Source organism: Rhinopithecus roxellana, chromosome 8 (assembly GCF_007565055.1).
Source record: "Rhinopithecus roxellana isolate Shanxi Qingling chromosome 8, ASM756505v1, whole genome shotgun sequence".
Classification (NCBI taxonomy): domain Eukaryota; kingdom Metazoa; phylum Chordata; class Mammalia; order Primates; family Cercopithecidae; genus Rhinopithecus; species Rhinopithecus roxellana.
The window spans coordinates 101,992,910-102,010,932 of record NC_044556.1 but is presented as its reverse complement, the minus strand read 5'-3'; the positions used below and the strand labels follow the sequence as shown (position 1 = coordinate 102,010,932).

General features: G+C 37.4%; 1 protein-coding gene across 4 annotated transcripts in view; it reads right to left on the bottom strand.

Moving 5' to 3' along the window:
* Nucleotides 1–18,023, bottom strand: part of RYR2 (ryanodine receptor 2) — a 793,619-nt gene that overhangs the window by 131,476 nt on the left and 644,120 nt on the right. For all 4 annotated transcript variants that reach the window (XM_030936088.1, XM_030936090.1, XM_030936089.1 and 1 more), the window contains exons 63-65: nt 14,430–14,479; nt 2,555–2,615; nt 1,105–1,343 (exon numbers count right to left, since the gene is read on the bottom strand). In XM_030936088.1, coding sequence (XP_030791948.1) covers nt 1,105–1,343; nt 2,555–2,615; nt 14,430–14,479 — 350 coding nt within the window. The remainder of the gene's footprint in view (nt 1–1,104; nt 1,344–2,554; nt 2,616–14,429; nt 14,480–18,023) is intronic.

The window sequence follows — 18,023 nt, the reverse complement described above, 5'->3', positions numbered from 1 at the left end:
TTTTTTCTTTTTTCTTTTTTTTTTTTTTTTTTTGAGAGAGTCTTGCTCTGTCACCCAGGCTGGAGTGCAGTGGCAATATTGGCTCACTGCAACCTCCACCTCCTGGGTTCAAGCGATTCTCTTGTCTCAGCCTCCCGAGTGGCTGGGATTACAGGTGCGTACCATCATGCCCAGCTAAGTTTTGTGTTTTTAGTAGAGACAGGGTTTTGCCATATTGGCCAGGCTGGTCTCAAACTCCTGACCTCAGGTGATCCACCCACCTCAGCCTCCCAAAGTGCTGGGAATACAGGCATGAGCCACTGCGCCCAGACTAAGCATGTTTCCTTAAAACAAAATTTAAAATAAACATTCTGCCACTGGTAGTTGTGGCATCCACTAAGTAACAGCAGTTTTTGCACAGATGTGCCCATCAACTGAGGAATGTACAATGCATGAGTCTAAGTTGGTGATTCTGCTCAACAAAGGCTCATGTCCTGAGCAGGACAGTGGGGAGTTGAAGCAGCTCATGTGCTATTTTTTCCACATAATCTTGGGCATTCTGTGTATATTTTTATTAACTACCAAATGCCAGCCCCAAACAGAAGATTAAAGCTTCCCTAAAAACTGTCAGAAACCTCTAAACAGAGGATACTGAGACGTTCTAAAAGAGCAATTATTTAAACACAGACTTTGTCAATTACTTAGACACAGTCTTCACATTACTATGTCGCCAAGCTTGGAGAAACAATCTGCATTGACTCAGAAATAATTTGAAAACATTTAATGTTGCATGTTATATGGTCCAACTGCATTAAAACATTTACGTGAAAAGAGGCAAAATGTGGAAATAGTGATCATTTGGAAACTTTACTTCAACCATGTGGAAGTTATTTTCTATAACCAGTACCTTACTGGTCTTCTCTGTGGGTGCATGTAATTCAGAGATCTATTTCTGTAAGAATGCTGTCTATCGCTCAAACGTCAACCTATAACGTTTTGCAATAAAAAAGGCATTTTAACAGGGAAACAGTGTTTTAGTAATCCAGATGTGGCTATTACTGTTTTTGATTGTACTAGAGGGTATTTTGATTTTTTTAAAAAACTCCAAGATATAAATTTACATACGTATTAGGTCTTCTCCGAACTGATGCTGGCCAATATGTTCAAATAATGATGACAGCATTGGAAGCAGGGCCACTGTGGTGTAATTGATAATCTGAGTAACCCCTTTGGGCTGGTTTCGGGTGTGAGTGAACTGGCCCTGCTTGAGGTTTTCCATGGTCTTCTCCAGATCCTCTGCGGCATTGTCCAGAAAAGCTCTGAGTGCACTTTTAACACTCTCCAGGCCAGTCTTCATCACTGTCCTAGGAAGTAAATAAGGGAGGACTCGTATCTTCCAACAGGAACAAATGAAATACAAATGAAATGTGGTTCTCTTGTGATGTTTATTTCTCCATTACTCTACCCACCTGGTAACTAACTTTTAAAATCAACTCTAAAACAAGTTTTTTCAATATACTTGAAGTTACAGCAACACTGCTCTGTAAATTATCGTTTCCAAATAACTTTATAGTCAATTTATGAAAACCTTGCTGCAAAAGTCTGTGCTTAATGCTGTATGCTTGTCATTAATGGCCTCCAATTTAACAAAACACAGTTTCTGAGTGAGTATAGTTAATCCCAAATCCAACAAAACAGAATGTTTCCTGAGGCGATGGGTAGGAAAAGAAAAACATTTCATGCCAGCTAAACCAACTCAACAAATGATACAGAATGTTTGTGTTTTACGGTGTAGCAATCAAGTCTTTTCTAAAGAAGCCGCTGAAGGCTGAACTTCATACCCTAACGCCACTATTTCTAGTAGAAAGTGAGGGTCTGTAATGGTGTCTCCTTTTTGCATTTATTATAGAAAAGATCTTAAAGGAAATCTTAAACACAAGAATGGATAATCAAAGAGTACTGTGGAATATTCTCTTTAGGAGACATTTATAAACTTTTATTTAGATTTATCCTAGATATAAACTAAATGTATGGCTTAAAGGCTGAATCAATCACGCTAAATGAACTGATTTTGTATTTGGTCAACATGCTAGATTTCTGGTCAAGTAGACAGGGCAGAGTAGAAAGCACACAGATGGGAATTCGTCTACCTACACACTTAGTATGCAATCTTAAACATCACTTTATTCATCTGTAAAATGAGAATAAAACTCTGTTTCCTAAAAAGCCAAATGTTATTATGAATGTTAAGCACAAATATCATGCCTGGAAGCTAATAAGATCTCCAGAATTGTCAGATTACCACTTTTCCTGCATGATACATTACCAATTCAACCCTCCTTTATGGTCCTAGCCACTACAGAAATTACTTGAGATTAAATAATAATCTATATATGATCATAAAAATAAGCCGCCATTGTATTAATTTCGAAAAGTTTTTCTTTTCACCTACACGAAAGACTTCATTACAAATCCAAAGAATAAAATCAAGACTCTGGGTCCTTCTTAACATTCTTAAATATATACATGTATCGTTATTATAGTAATTTATTTAAGTAAAAATGTATCCATTTACCTTGCATCCAAAGTCTGACCCAAAATATGAAGACAGTTGACAATTGAGGTTGCGTCGTTGCCTGAAGAGGAAACAAAATGCCGTATAAATTGCCCTGAGAATTTCTCAATGTTCTTCTTTTCTACCAATATTTGTGCTAGAAAGATTAGTCAATGACACAACTCAACAGCAATAACTTAATTTAAAAGATTTTGTAATAATCAAGTTTGAAATCATGCAGTTTTTCTGCTTAAAAGTGGTTATGCAAATGTAAGTAGAAAAGCAATAAAGCATGTCTCATCAAATAGCTGACATGCCCAAGAAGCATTCAAAAGCATTGCACCAGGCTAAAAGAGTTTTAACCGAGGTTTTCAATAATCCCCTCTCCCTCCCATCTCATTGGATTTTTCAGTCTTATTGGTTACAAACTTTTAAAGTCAGCTCATATCCTTTATGAAATGAGGTGGGCTTAAAGTTTAAAAATTTTAATTCCATTTTAATTGCACCAAGTATTTCTGCTTTCTTATTTTATTCCATTGCATTAAGATGAATTAATTTGCCTGAATTCAATTGCATGAAGGTAAATTAATTTCCTTAAATGTTATTGGTCTTTGGCAAAAACCAAAAAGCACCAAACCATCATGTAAAAAAAAAAAAAAAATCAGAGGCTAAAGAAGTTAAATAATACTCCTATGAGATTTTGAGATGGTAGTAACTCCTCTTGAAAGTAATATAAAATTCACTCATTTTGATTGGCATATTTTACCAGGAAGTACAGAAAAGTGAGTGATAAAAGCATTACATATACTTTTCTTTGTAATGGTGATATAGAAAGCAAATAAAATGATGAATTCAAGGTAACAAAATAATTTGACCACTTACAATACAGTTTGACATGATCAGTTCCTCATTTTACACACACACACACACACACACACACAATCATTTCCTGGGTGTTGAGATTGACAAATATTATTTGAATGTAAGTTTTTGTAATACTGGTATATGTTATATTATTTATACAAAAAAGTAACCTAAAATGAATGACCTAAGTACACACTGAAATTAACAATTGTATTAGAACATGGGCAAACCAGTTTAGTGGTATGATACAAATAAGAAAAGAAAAAGTAAGCTATTTATTACTGAGATTCTGAGTTTTTATAAAAATATTCCCTCATCTTGTGCTTCAAGTCTCAGAATTCCTGGTAATAATGAAGACAAAATGAGCAGAAAGGTAGGATTTGTTATTTCCCTGTCCATTGGTAGGTGCCAGCTCTGGGGCTTCTCCTGGAACCCTTAGATGTATTCGTTTGATGATTAATTCATTTAACAAATAAAGATTAAAACCAGGCACTCTTAAATTTCCAGTAATAAACAAAATAATCCTCGTGGTACTAGCATTTTAAAGGGGGATATAGATAATGAATCAATAAGCAAAAAAAAAAACAAAAACAAAAACAAAATATTTAGCAAAATATCAGCATATAACACAATAGCAGGCCACAGTTAAAGATATGTATAAAATATATTTGTTATATATAAAAATAGATTATATAAATATATAAGTATATAAATAAATTATATATAACATATATTATATATAAATATAAAATATAAAGTATATAGTACATATTTGTTACAAATATATATATTCCAAATATATATATATTTGTTATATATATATATATATTTGTTCCATTTATATATATTTTGTTCCATATATATATAAAATATCAGAAACTGGGTAGAATAACAGGGAGAGAGGTCATGAGTCCTTCCTGGAGGCAGCATTTGAGCAGAGGTTGGAATGACATGAAGAAACAAACCATCCATGTATCTGAGAAGGAGACCCAGGTACAGGGAAGAGCACATGCAAAGGCTCTGAGGCAAAAAATGAACCTGGTGTTCCAAGCAAGAAGGGTCAAGTGGCTAAGGTGGTCAGAGCGAGAGGAAAGAAGCAGAGTATGAGGTGGAGAGGTGGGGAGATGTCAGGTTCTAGAGCTTCGTTAGAGCGAGCCCTTGGATTTTCAGTGCAGTAGGAAGACATTCTTAGGTTGTGAGCAGGATGGGATATGATATGATTTATATTTTCAAAGAATTCCCTGTGTGGGAAATTCTGGAAGAGCAAGAGTGGAAGACAATTAGGGACCGACTGCAGGAACGGAATCAGTTCACTGATGATGGCGAATTCAGAATAGGATATCAGTGGTGAAGAACTTGAGAATATATATTTGAAGGATTTACTTATGGATTGAATGTGAGGTGAGCGGGAAAGCAGTCAAGGATAACTCTAAGGTTTCTCTGCCTCAGTAACTGGGTGAAAGGTGGCACCATTGAATGGTATACACAGGAAGAAGCAGACTGTGGGAGGAAAGGGATGGGTGGGGTGGGGGCGGTCCTGACCCTTGCTTTGCGCATATTAAGTGTGATGGGCCTATTAGTAATTCGGGTAAACATGTAGAATAGGCAATTGATTAAAAATAAAAAAAAGTCTTCAGTGCAGGTAAGAGATCTAAGCCAGAGCTAACCACTTGGGCATTGTAAACATACATTTAATTCTAAACGTCATGGGTCTAAAAGAAACTAGCCAGCATGAATATAAGTATAGAAGAAAAAAGGCCCAGGGCCTCCAGTATTTGGAGGCAGAGAAGATAGGAAAGATGTAGTACAGACAATGGGAAAGAGAAGGCCCATGAGGAAGAAGAGATCCAGTGCAATGTATATGGGTCCTATGCCACTATTAATCAGCCCCAAATCAGAGAGGCAGGTCCTTCACTTTTCCTAAAACACTCAGTTGTCTGTCCCTTCCCATCTGCTGTCTCTCATTATAGATTGGCAGTGTTTGTACTTGGTACTGAGTTTTCCTGTGCCCTTTCCCATGAGGGGTGGCCGGGGCTATTTTAAACTTCTATTAATATAAGCTTGAGAGGCTGGGATTTTTGTTTGCTTTGCTTTCTGCACCTAGAATAGTGTGTGACATACAGCAGGGCCTTAAGATATTTGTGGACTGGCTTTGGGATGTAAGAACAGGAAACAGTACCAGTAGCCAGACAAATTCTGTGGGTTGACTGAAACTGTGTGTTGGGAATATGAAATTTCTGTGATTGCTAAAGGAATAAACTATAAACTCCACCCATTTTTACATTTTGGTAGGCCCCTTTTAGACACAGTACAACTTTAAATAGAAATACCTCTATGTGAAAAATGGGAAAGGGACTCTAAGAACGCAGAAAAAGTAGAGTCTTCAATATTTTAATTTGTAGACCAGGCAAAAGTGTCAATCCCATTAATATCTGTAAGAAGCCTAAAATAATTAGTCTTGAAGACGTAAAGCATGTGGTAAGGCTTTTCAATAAAATAACGACTTAAATATTGTCCTTCTTAAAGCTATCCAGATCACCATAATCAGAAATGTCAATCACAGTATTGGGAAGAACAGGAAGGGCCAGTAGAGTTTTCTAAGATGATAAAACTTGAAGGTGGCAACAGGACTTTTACGTACTTAAGTTTACATAATTGCTTCATTGCTCTGGATGGTGTAAAAACCAAAAGACTGATACTCTTCAACTCACAGTATTCCAAGGACCCAGCTATTCCCCTTGTCCTCAGATACACACCTCTCATCACCTCTAAGCACTTAGGGAAACACTGATAGATTGCCTGTTTGTCCTTAAGACTGTGTATTTATATCAGTGCATCAAGGTGTACGTAAACACAAAAAGTACATAATTAGGATAACAACTTACACCTGAGTCTCATAACAATGGAGACAACAGTGGGTTTTAAAAAACATTAGGCCGGGCGCGGTGGCTCAAGCCTGTAATCCCAGCACTTTGGGAGGCCGAGACGGGCGGATCACGAGGTCAGGAGATCGAGACCATCCTGGCTAACACGGTGAAACCCCGTCTCTACTAAAAAATACAAAAAAACTAGCCGGGCGAGGTGGCGGCGCCTGTAGTCCCAGCTACTCGGGAGGCTGAGGCGGGAGAATGGCGCAAACCCGGGAGGCGGAGCTTGCAGTGAGCAGAGATCCGGCCACTGCACTCCAGTCCGGGCGACAGAGCGAGACTCCGCCTCAAAATAAAATAAAATAAAATAAAAAAATAAAAATAAAAAACATTATAACAACTCTCATATACGACTCTCTAAATAATAAAAACAACAAATTACATAATATAAATAATTTTTGCATATTAATCCCACAGTTTTTAAAAAATAAAGTTTCTATAACTCAGGAATTCTCAGTGTTAAATTTGACATATATGGCAGTTCTGTCTTATAATCTGATAAACTGAGAATTCAGAGAATGTTGGCTTCTCTCTCTTCTGGAAACAGTGATAGCAGTCATTCTACTTTTAATTTTTCTCTACTTTTCTAATATTGCATTCTTTTCTCTGAAGAAATGATCAATCTTGGCAGAACTTTATTAATAATGTGAACTACCACTATGCCAGAACTTATAAATTTCTCTCACAATTATGAGGGAATAGAGAGAAATTGAAGAGTGTCAATGACTTTGTTATTTCTAAAGTCTGTGATATTGAACAGAGTAAAATTATTGGTTCCCTAATTTGGTGAGGAGTTTCAGTCAAACTGAGGATACATTTTGAATAACTACATAGTCTACTCATTTTTCAAAGCCAGGAAATTGTCCTATAGTGCTATGTTCAACTGAAAGAATTATCTGTATCGCTCTAACACTATGTTGCTCTAATACTATGTATACTTTATTACTTTCATTATAGGCATCTAATTCCAATATTTCTGAACTTACTTCTCTAAAAAGTAGGATTGTTTACGGTATATATAATAAGTTAAATCTAGGGAATAGTTGTTCTTGCCATGCATATTGTCATAGTCCTACAGAATTTTTAAATTAGAGAAACATCTCAATGATCCTCCAGTTACAAATAACAAGGATAAGAAAATAGTGACAGATTGTACATGACTGGACTATTACATTCTCAACTTAAGGGCACACTGAATCCTCAAATAGGCTTCTATCCCCAGCGATTCTGAGTACTTTAAGTAATTTTTCTTTTATTTTATGTGTCCCACCAAACACAAGTACAATCTGAGCCTTGTTAGAGATAATACAAACATATTAATTTTCTAATATAATAACTTCTGAGATAAGACAGCAATCATCATATAAATACATCAGTGTTTTTTGGGAGAGATATTAGAAGTATCAACATGAACTTAATCCACTAATTTATTGATTAGGGAGAAATACGAGTTGATAGAATCCATTGTATTACTTTACTTAGTATCTACTTTTAAAACTCTCCCAAACATAACATTAAGATTTAGGCACTGGTATAAGTAGGCATACTCAACTAGAAAAAAACTGAATATTTTAACAACAGCTACTGCTTCATGTTAAACCATAATAATATTTATCTTGATTAATACTCCTGTAGCTAATATAGGAGTTGCATTAATGATGTTATATATCTGGTTCTAGGTCAACCCAGAAGTGTTGTAATACTATGCTCATTGTATTACAAAATGCTGGCTTTTTGTAATAACATCAGGTATTCCCAGATGTACCTATGTCATTAATTCAGAAATTCTCCACTAACTCTGAGGAGTGTCCAGGTCATTCAATGTCTCACGAGGATGTTAAAAAGGCACCAGAAAACTGGAAATAAACTGGCCTATAAGTGATAAATATTTTGTGCCAGCCTTTTCAAATAGTTCCTGGACCTGAAAGGATCATTGTTGGTTGAGTTTCATGATCTTATTATTATTATTATTATTATTATTTTTTTTTTTTTGAAACGGAGTCTCGCTCTGTCACCCTGGCTGGAGTGCTGTGGCCGGATCTCAGCTCACTGCAAGCTCCACCTCCTGGGTTTACGCCATTCTCCTGCTTCAGCCTCCGGAGTAGCTGGGACTACAGGCGCCCGCCACCTCGCCTGGCTAGTTTTTTGTATTTTTTAGTAGAGACGGGGTTTCACCATGTTAACCAGGATGGTCTCCATCTCCTGACCTCGTGATCCGCCCGTCTCGGCCTCCCAAAGTGCTGGGATTACAGGCTTGAGCCACCGCACCCGGCCGATCTTATTATTTTAAGGGTCATTAATTATGTGTTATTTTCTTTTCACTGCAAGTGGCCTAAGTACTTCCATGGACCTCTTAAGGAATAAGAGAAAAAAAAACAAAAACAAAACATGATTCTCACCAATTATGGGATAATTAGGTACCACATTTTTCTTAATAATCTCTTAGGCAAAATAAACAAAGAAAGCTGTGTCATCTGTGAATGTAAGAAAATTTCCAAGTTCTTAGCACTTATCTCATAATAAGTGTCTGCATACTTATCTATCTTCTCTATTAGACTGTAGGCTTCTTGAAGGCTGGATTTGGTTGGCTTATTCATTCATTCATTCATTCATCATATATTCATAAAATATCCACTGTGTGCCAGACTCCCTGCCAGGCACTGAGAATGCAACAGTAAGACCTCACAGAGCTGAGAGCTTTTGCGAGTGAGACGTTAATCCGGTAAGCACATCATCAGTGATATGGAGGAAAAGTACACAGCACCAGAGGCTGTTGTAACAGCAGGAGAAGGGAGTATTACCAGGGAGGTCAGGGAAGCCTTTCCTGAGAGAGTAATATTTGGATTGAAGTTTGAAGGACGGATAGTTGGTTAGAGTGTGAAGGATTGAGGATATGAGTGTTATGTGTGAGGGTCCTTTAGTCAGGCGATAATTACAGTATGTGCAAAAACCCTGGGCAGAAAGGAATCTAACACATTCAAGAGGCAGAGAGAAGGCCAAGGAAGCTGAAGAAGCATAGGGAGCAGGAGAAACTAGGCTGGGACATGAGGATGGAGTGGCCTATGGGGTATGGAGGGTGAAACACTAACGTGGCTAGGTTAAGAAATGTGCTTTCTATCCTAAAGGCATGGGAAGCCACTGAATATGCAGGGGTATGATCAGAGAAGCACGTTTTGAGAAGATTCGATAAGATCATCATGGAACACGGTTGAGAGAGGCAGGAGGGGACTCAGAGAGAATGGTCAGTATGCTCCTGCAATAGTACAAGTGAAAGATGTTTGCATATCGTCTGGGTTCTGGAGTGGAAAGAGAAATAAATCTTCATTTTCCTATCCTCACATCTTGAGTGAATGCCTTTCACATGGCAGACATACAATACATGTTTATTGAATGAATGCATAAAATGAGTATCATTAAGGCATTCGATTTATTTTCACAGGTACAAAGAAAGCCGTTAAGGAGTGCTGATAAGCACTGCCTGTGCCGCCCTCACTATTACTGTTGGACTCTTAGTTATCAGATGCTACTTCCTCTAAAAATGATTGAAAGATTCTAACAGACTGTAATAGAAGGGCTGATGTATCCTCTAACTGCCTTGAAAATAGTAATCAGAATTTCTAGGTAGCAAAAGTCAGGGGAAACTCTGGGAATAAAAGCACTATTTCTTTAGTCAACATTGGGTCCTTGAAAATGGCCAATGATAAGGATATCACTTGTCAACCTGCCTATGTCCTATTTATGTCCTACCTGGATTTCCAAAATTCGTTATGTGCAGCAACTTACAATCACTACCAAGCATTTCAGAATTCAAACAGGGAAGTCTATATTTAAACAAGATGCTATTTTCTTTCTTTTTCATTCCATAAATTATTCTAATTGATTCATCAGAATTCTGTGGGTAATACGGCTTGTCTTCCTTTTTAAAAACCATAACTTTTTAAACATAAAATAAAATGGTTCAAATGCCTCAAAAATAATAGATGAGGCATAAAAACACTATTATCTTAATTCCTGGATAGTGTCCCTCAATGCAGAAGAAATATTTTAAAGTAGATAACAGATAAACAAAAAATATAAAAGCCCAAGTTTTGAGAATCCTCATTTCAAACGTCAGAAAAATATTTCAACCACAGGTGAGGTTTGGAGATATAATTACAATATGGCAGCCAACCTAGAATAAATAATTCATTACCCATCAAACTCTGCTCAGCCAATTACTACCACCAGAACAAGTATTTTGTCTCTTCATTTATTTTAATGCTCCTGTCTTGTCTCCAGTTTCTGACATATTTAAGGTCAACATGTATCTTTCTACATTCCTTACCTTCACTGATCATCACAAAACTCAAGTATTTTCTTGTTAACCTCAACTTTCAATTCTGTCTTAATATACTCTTAGGTTTAGGTCATGAAAAACTCTTTAAATCAAGATAGTACAGGAAATACAAGATAGTACTGGGAATATGTGAAGCTTAAATGCTTAAGCCTTAAAGATTCGGCCAGCGTGGTGGCTCACGCTTGTAATCCCATTGATAATCAATGTATTTCCTGCCAGAATGCAAGAAAATGATAAAGGAAGAGTGAAAAAAATAGATTAATATGACCATATACAAACAAGTACTGCATATATGCTACTGGATCTCTCTGTTTGGAAAAATCCACATTGGCATAGCCAATAAATCAAGAAGTAAACAGTTGGGTTATAACACTTCTGATTCATTCTGGAAATGGGTGGATTTTAAAGGCTTTACTGTGTGTATTTTTGTGTGTGTGGTATGCAATGTTGGCTCACAGCAACCTCTGCCCCCCAGGCTCAAGTGATCCTCCCACCCCAACCTCCTGAGTAGCTGGGACCAAAGGTGTGTGCCACCACGCATGGCTAATTTTTTGTATTCTTAGTTGAGATGGGGTCTCACCATGTTACCCAGGCTGGTCTTGAACTCCTGAGCTCAAGCGATCTGTCCACTTTGGCTTCCCAAAGTGCTGGGATTCCAGGCGTGAGCCACTGCACCTGGCCCTGTGTGTGTATTTTAAATGGCCCAGTCTCCTAGTTTAGTATGTAATTTATGTCAATAAAGTATAATAAGCTTTAGATAAATTAACAAAATCTAATAATTATAATAATACTAGAAACACCTTATCTGTGAAAACTATAAGGTTACACTTTACATGGCACTTTAACATGAATTATTTCACACAAAATCAATCTCTAAGTTTATTAGGTATTTTAGCCCACTTTAACAATGGGAAAAATGCAGGTTCAGAGAATTTAAGTCCCTTGTGCAAATCATTCAGCCTGTTAAGTTAGAAAAATAGGACTTACAGCAAGGTTTTCTGATTCCAAGACTGCTATTCTCTCTAGGATGTCATATTAGCATCTACAACCCATAATAAGTGAAGTTTAAATACTACACCAATACCCATAATATGTGAAGCTTAAATGCTTAAGTCTTAAAGATTTGACTGGGCATGGTGGCTCACACCTGTAATCCCAGCACTTTGGGAAGCCGAGGTGGGCAGATCACCTGAGGTCAGGAGTTTGAGACCAGCCTAGGCAACATGGTGAAACCCCGTTTCTACGAAAAATACAAAAAATTAGTCGCGCGTGGCAGTGTGCGCCTGTAATCCCAGCTACTCGGGAGGTTGAGGCAGGAGAATCGATTGAACCCAGAGGCAGCGGCTGCAGTGAGCTGAGATCGCACCACTGCACTCCAGCTCGGTGGGCAACAAGAGCGAAACTTCATCTCAAAAAACACAAAAAAAGACCTAAAGATTCTAATAGTTTGTCAAGTCTGTACTAGAGTATGTTTGATTAATAAAGGCTTCTTGAAATTTATATTTTTATAGGCAAATATCAAAGCAAATTTGAAATAATAACATACACTTTAATAAAACAAAAATGTGTAAAAATACACTTTGAGATGTAAAAAACATATCCAATAATTTCCCCTTAAAAATAAAAATAATAGTATTAAAAGGCTAAGGGATGAAACCACAATGTCTAATTGAAATACTAGGACCACGTGGGAAGGAATTAATGTTAAGGTCTAGTTTTCACCCCTAACAAGAATGACAAACTATATTACACATTTATCTTCAATGATCAAAATTAAATGATATATTTAACAAAAATGGAATTTCAAGAACAGCTAAAATGAATCCATAGAACGGAGTCTACATATAGTTCCTTTGGAGATGGTTATAATTTGAAAAATGGCACAAGGGAGGCTCCTGGGCATGCTGGAAACGTTCTATGTCTTGGCCTGAGCCATGATGAAATGGTTGTATATGCATATACATTTTCATCAAGTTGTTTTTATTTGTTTGTATTAGAGACAGGGTTTTGCTCTGTTTCCTAGAATAGAGTACAACGGCATGATCATAACTCACTGCTGCCTCAAATTCCTGGACTCAGTGATCCTTCCATCTCAATGTCCTGTGTAGCCAAGACTATAGGCGTGTGCCACTGCACCTGGCTAATTAATTGTTTTTCTTTTTGTAGAGGGAAGGTCTCACTATGTTGCCCCAGCTGGTCTTGAACTCCTGTCCTCAAGTGCTTCTCTCACCACAACATCCCAAAGTGCTGGGATACAAGCATAAGCCACCACACCTCGCCAAGATGTTCTTAGGATTTTGTACTTCATGTATGGAATATCTCAAAAAAAATTTTTAAAGGAAATTATAGTGAGGTATAACAGGAAAAGAAGACTACACAATAAGCAGGAAATTAGAAATAGCACCAAAGAAAATATTATTAGGCTCATTCATAAGACCGCAAAAGGGCAGCTGATATGTATAATTAGCTAGTACTTGCTGCAGACAAATGGAGAATATTTGAATCCATTGTTATTCTGAGAAGGTTAAAGAGTATATGAAAATCCTGCCTCAATAAGCCCATGTAAATTTTTCTCTGTTGAAGAGAAGTGAAACAAAAGTCAGTGAACTAGAAATTATTCTAAAGATAACTGCCCCATTGATTTTTAAATAACTGAAATATTAATGTTAAAAACTCAGGCAATTTTAATGAAATACAAATTTTCATTACTATATTTAAGAGCATCAGATATTGGATATAATACTAGAAACCAAATATAGCAATAACCTACTATATCCAGAAACTACTATTTCTCAAAAAATGTAATGTGAAGAACTGATTTGTGCATATGTGTATATATGTATATATATACACACACACATACACATATACACACGCATTCCTCAGTTTAACTGTGACTTTGTAGAAATGACTTAATTTTTTTAATCCTTAGCTTTTCCTGTAAATAGAATTGAACTTATAATACCTCTAGCAATACATTCAATGTTTCATTACTAAAATTACCCCAACACTGTCTCAAAACCTAGAGAGCAAAGGGCTCACATTTTCTTTGGCAGTTCATAAAATCAGATGCAGGAAAGTGTGAAACACAAATTCCACCAGCCACTAGAGATTCTAAAGCCCCACGGCAGGGAAAATCTGCGGAAAGTGAGTGCCCACCCTGCATGGCTGTCCGGAAGCAGGCGCTCTGGAACATGGACTCCAGCTAGGTGAACTCTCAGAAACAAACGGAAACTGACTCTGGAGTGAGTGGTGCTAGAAAAGCCACTCTTGCCAAGTGAAGCTCCGAAGCTCCTTGGCTTCAGTGTCTTGACTATGACGTTCCAATGTTTGGAATGCAGAAGACATGCAAATCTGTAGTCAAGAGCATTAAAAACATAAGTGCAGTTTAAAATTCTGATTTATAACAGCTCATTAGTTAATCTATCAGAGGTAACCAAACACAAATCCAAGGGCCTGGCTTTGTTTTGTTTTTACCCCTGAGATAAAATATGGCACAGCCTGCCATTTCCATTCATTTGCTCTTTAATAATAGCCTTTTTATTTTCAGTTATGCTTTGGACTAGTGTAAAAAAGATAGAGTCCTCAATTTCACCATACATGATGCTATTCATGAACAACCTCGAGGACCTTATCTTGGCCTGCAACGACCATGCATGCAGCCATGCAAACATGCATCCATGCAACATAGCAGCACACAACACAGTGCAAAAACGGCAAAGAAAACCAAGTGATGGCCATGCTTGTATTTTTTCAAGGGTCTCCTTACCAAATAGTGAAATCCTATGCCTGACAAGAACTCCAAGTTTGCAGAATAGGCTGAAGACAAAAGAAAAACAAAAGAGAAAAGGGAAGGGGGAAGGGAAGGTAGAAAAGACAGGGGGAAATTAAAAAAAAAAAAAAAAGGAAAAAGAAGAAGAAAGAAAGAAAAAAAAAACAGCTGATATATGAGCCGGAAAAAAGCAACATGATGTCACGCAGAAAGAATCAATTCTCTGAGCAGAATGTGGAGTAAAGGTATTAAAGAAAGAGTCTTTGAGTGCATATCTTTAACAAACATGGTTAAAAAAGCACATATTATAAGAAACCAAAAAAAATTGAAAGCAAAGCTAATTAATATAAAAGCAATCTATATGAACCCCATAAGGATATAACTACTGAAAAACCACAAGGAAAAAATTTGGTTTTATCTGCCCAGATGTACCACTGAAACTCTGGATTTAAAAAATATGTGTATATATATATATATATATATTTCTTTTTTTACATTATTTTACAACAGAAATATGGTGCTTTGGGCATACAATGTTACTTTAAGTTCTAATATGTTTCATTATTTGAAATCTCCTTCTTCTCCAACCTTGATCACACTCCTTACATAACATAAGGATCCAGTGAATTTGAATACAGTAAAGTAGGAACAGAATTTGAGCAACTGATAATCACTCAGAGGAAAGCATTACAGATATGATAACTTAAAGTCTCTGGACACCAACGAGTTCAGTATATTTCTTATCTGCTCCAGAGAAGGTTCCTGTGTCTTTGAGTCCTTCATGGCAATTAGCAATGAGCCATTCCAAATAATGGCTGCCCACATTCAGCATTCAGCCTGACAACGCTGGTATCCACTCTCAGATCAGACCCTTGAACCTGGGAGATCCCTGCTATTTGTCCTTTCTTTTCACCCAGCCTCAGCTGGGTGGGATCCTCACAGGTCCTTATTTTGAGAAATACCCTTCATTCATTTCCATGCTATACTCCTATCTACTCATCCCTCAAAACTCAGCTCAGTTTATTCTTAGAATAAACTCATTCAACTAAATAAACTCAATAAAATAAGGATGTCAGCGTTCCGACATCCAGTCCTCCTGTACGGCTCCCAACCTAGGTTGCAAGAGGTCCATACCCAGATGCTCTCAGGGGCCATTTGCAAATCTCTACCAATATAAGTGACATTATTTTCACATCTATTCACACTCTTCTCAGCTCTCAGATTGCACAGGCTCTACCCAGCCAGCACCTACCCAAAAATATCTAACCTTGAAGATCCATTTGTAGAGTACCACCCACACTCAGCTTGATTTTTTCCCAATAATGAGAACAGCTAAGTCCTCACTGACCATGTTCTCTTGCAAAACTCGGCATTAACAGCTGTGATCAAATGTACAGCTCCCCAGGACTAGGGATAGAGACCAGCCATGGAATACCATGAAAGTGGCTGATCAGTGGCGGGATGGGAAGAGAGGGAAGCAGAGAAGGTAACATTTGTGAGGTTGACCTCTTTTACAGTAAGTTTTGGCCATCACCTCTCACTTCTGTAACAATGTGGATTCGTGTATTGCTGAAAATTATGTAGGCTATTTTGCAGCTTTTCCAAGAAAATGTTCACCTACACATGTCTGAGTGAATCTGAGGTTTTGGGGAATTTCTTCTCAGAACAAAACATTTTTAAAACAATGACCTATTCAAGTGGCTACTAGACATAAGATTAGACCTGAGGCCCTTGACCTGCATTATTTATCTTTGTGCTATAATTTTAAGACAATAAAACAGGAGAAACTTTGTCCACGTGCCCTTATCTACTGAGCTTCATGACTGACAGCTGTGCACGCTAACTCAGCAAGGGTCTTTTTCTAAAGCGAGTAATTCAGTTTAGAACGGTACATGAGACCGTTTCTACTGAGCTTTATGGCTGACAGCTGTGCGTGCTAACTCAGCCAGGGTCTGCCTTTTTCTAAAAAGAATAATTCAGTTTAGAATATTCTTTGGATCCCTGTATTCAGATCTATTTTAAGTCATGTATTTTACCTATTCCTCTCGAGTATCCAGAGTGAAACATTCTGAGATATTCTTGATGATCCAGAATTTATAATGCTAGGATTAGGTTTTACCCAATTAATCCAAACCTGGGATGTTTTGCTATAATGGCAGACTGCTCTTTGTTTCATTTATCAAATTATATGTAACGCCTGAAAATCTGTCAGAGAAAAATGACTTGACAATCTCTGCTGATTCCTCACCACATGTGCCACCAGAGAGAAATACAGACATAGAAGGCAATCCTCAAAGACGGCACATCATAACTCTTTCCCTTCCTGTGCAATCCACTTTTAGGGCATGGTATTCATAGAAACTATAAGGATTAATTATTATAAGCTTTGGCCTATACTTTCTCTAAAAAATATTTTCTATAATACTGTTTTCCCTTCTCTGCTTCCCCCATTACCAACATTCTCCAGAATTTATAAGGCATCTACTTCTTCAGCATTTACTCATTGTCTTGTACTGAAACACTCCTTTGCAGCTCACCAATGCCCCTAATCAGCAAAGATAATAACCTTTTCTTTTCTGGAGTTCTCTCAACAGTACTTGGCATTGTTTATTACTTAAATCTTGAAACTCTTACCCTCCTTGGATTTTATTTACAGTATTTTTTTTTTTTGCTTTCTAATTAATCATTCTTGATGTTCCTCAAAGACCTATTTCTGAAAACCCTGTAAATGTAATAATTCTCCAAACATTGGTATTCAAAACCTTTTGCCTCCTTCTCTGCTCTCCTTCAGTTTTATCTGCTTTCAGAGCTTCAAGCATTATATATATGTTCAGATAATCCCCAAATATGTCATTTCTTGCTCTAATCTCTCAATTAACCCCACATGCTAATATTTCCAATCTGCTGGATTTCTCCAGTTGAATGACCTGTGGGTACCTTCTACTCCGATAAATACCTGACCAAATGTAACCTTTTCTTAGAAACTATTCTTTTTCTGAAATATGTTGTTTCTGTTCATGATACTAACAATATTCCAACTACCCAGAGTTGAAATTTCAGCACCAAGTTGGATCTCTTTCTACTTGCCATATTGCTCATCGCCAAGTCATGTTGACTTTCTCTCTTCCCGGTTTCTCACCCCAGCTCCTGTTTACATCCCTTCTACATTCCCAGCACTCTGTTGATGTCTCCACTGACACTCATCACAGCTTCTTGTAGAGTTAGCTCTATATGTATGTGTCTACTCAGCTGTCCTTCTAAATTTATTAAAGTTAGGAACGTTCTTATTGTGTGTGTATATCTTCAGGCCTCAGACAGCATGCCGTACATAGCTGGCATTCAGAGATATCTGTTGAATGAGGCCAGGCGCAGTGGCTCATGCTTGTAATCCCAGCACTCTGGGAGGCCGAGATGGACAGATCACCTGAGGCCAGGAGTTCATGACCAGCCTGGCCAACACGGTGAAACCGTATCTTTACTAAAAATACAACAACAACAACAACAAAAATTAGCCGTGCATGGTTGCAGGTGCTTGTAATCCCAGCTACTCAGGAGGCTGAGGCAGGAGAATTGCTTGAACCTGGGAGGAGG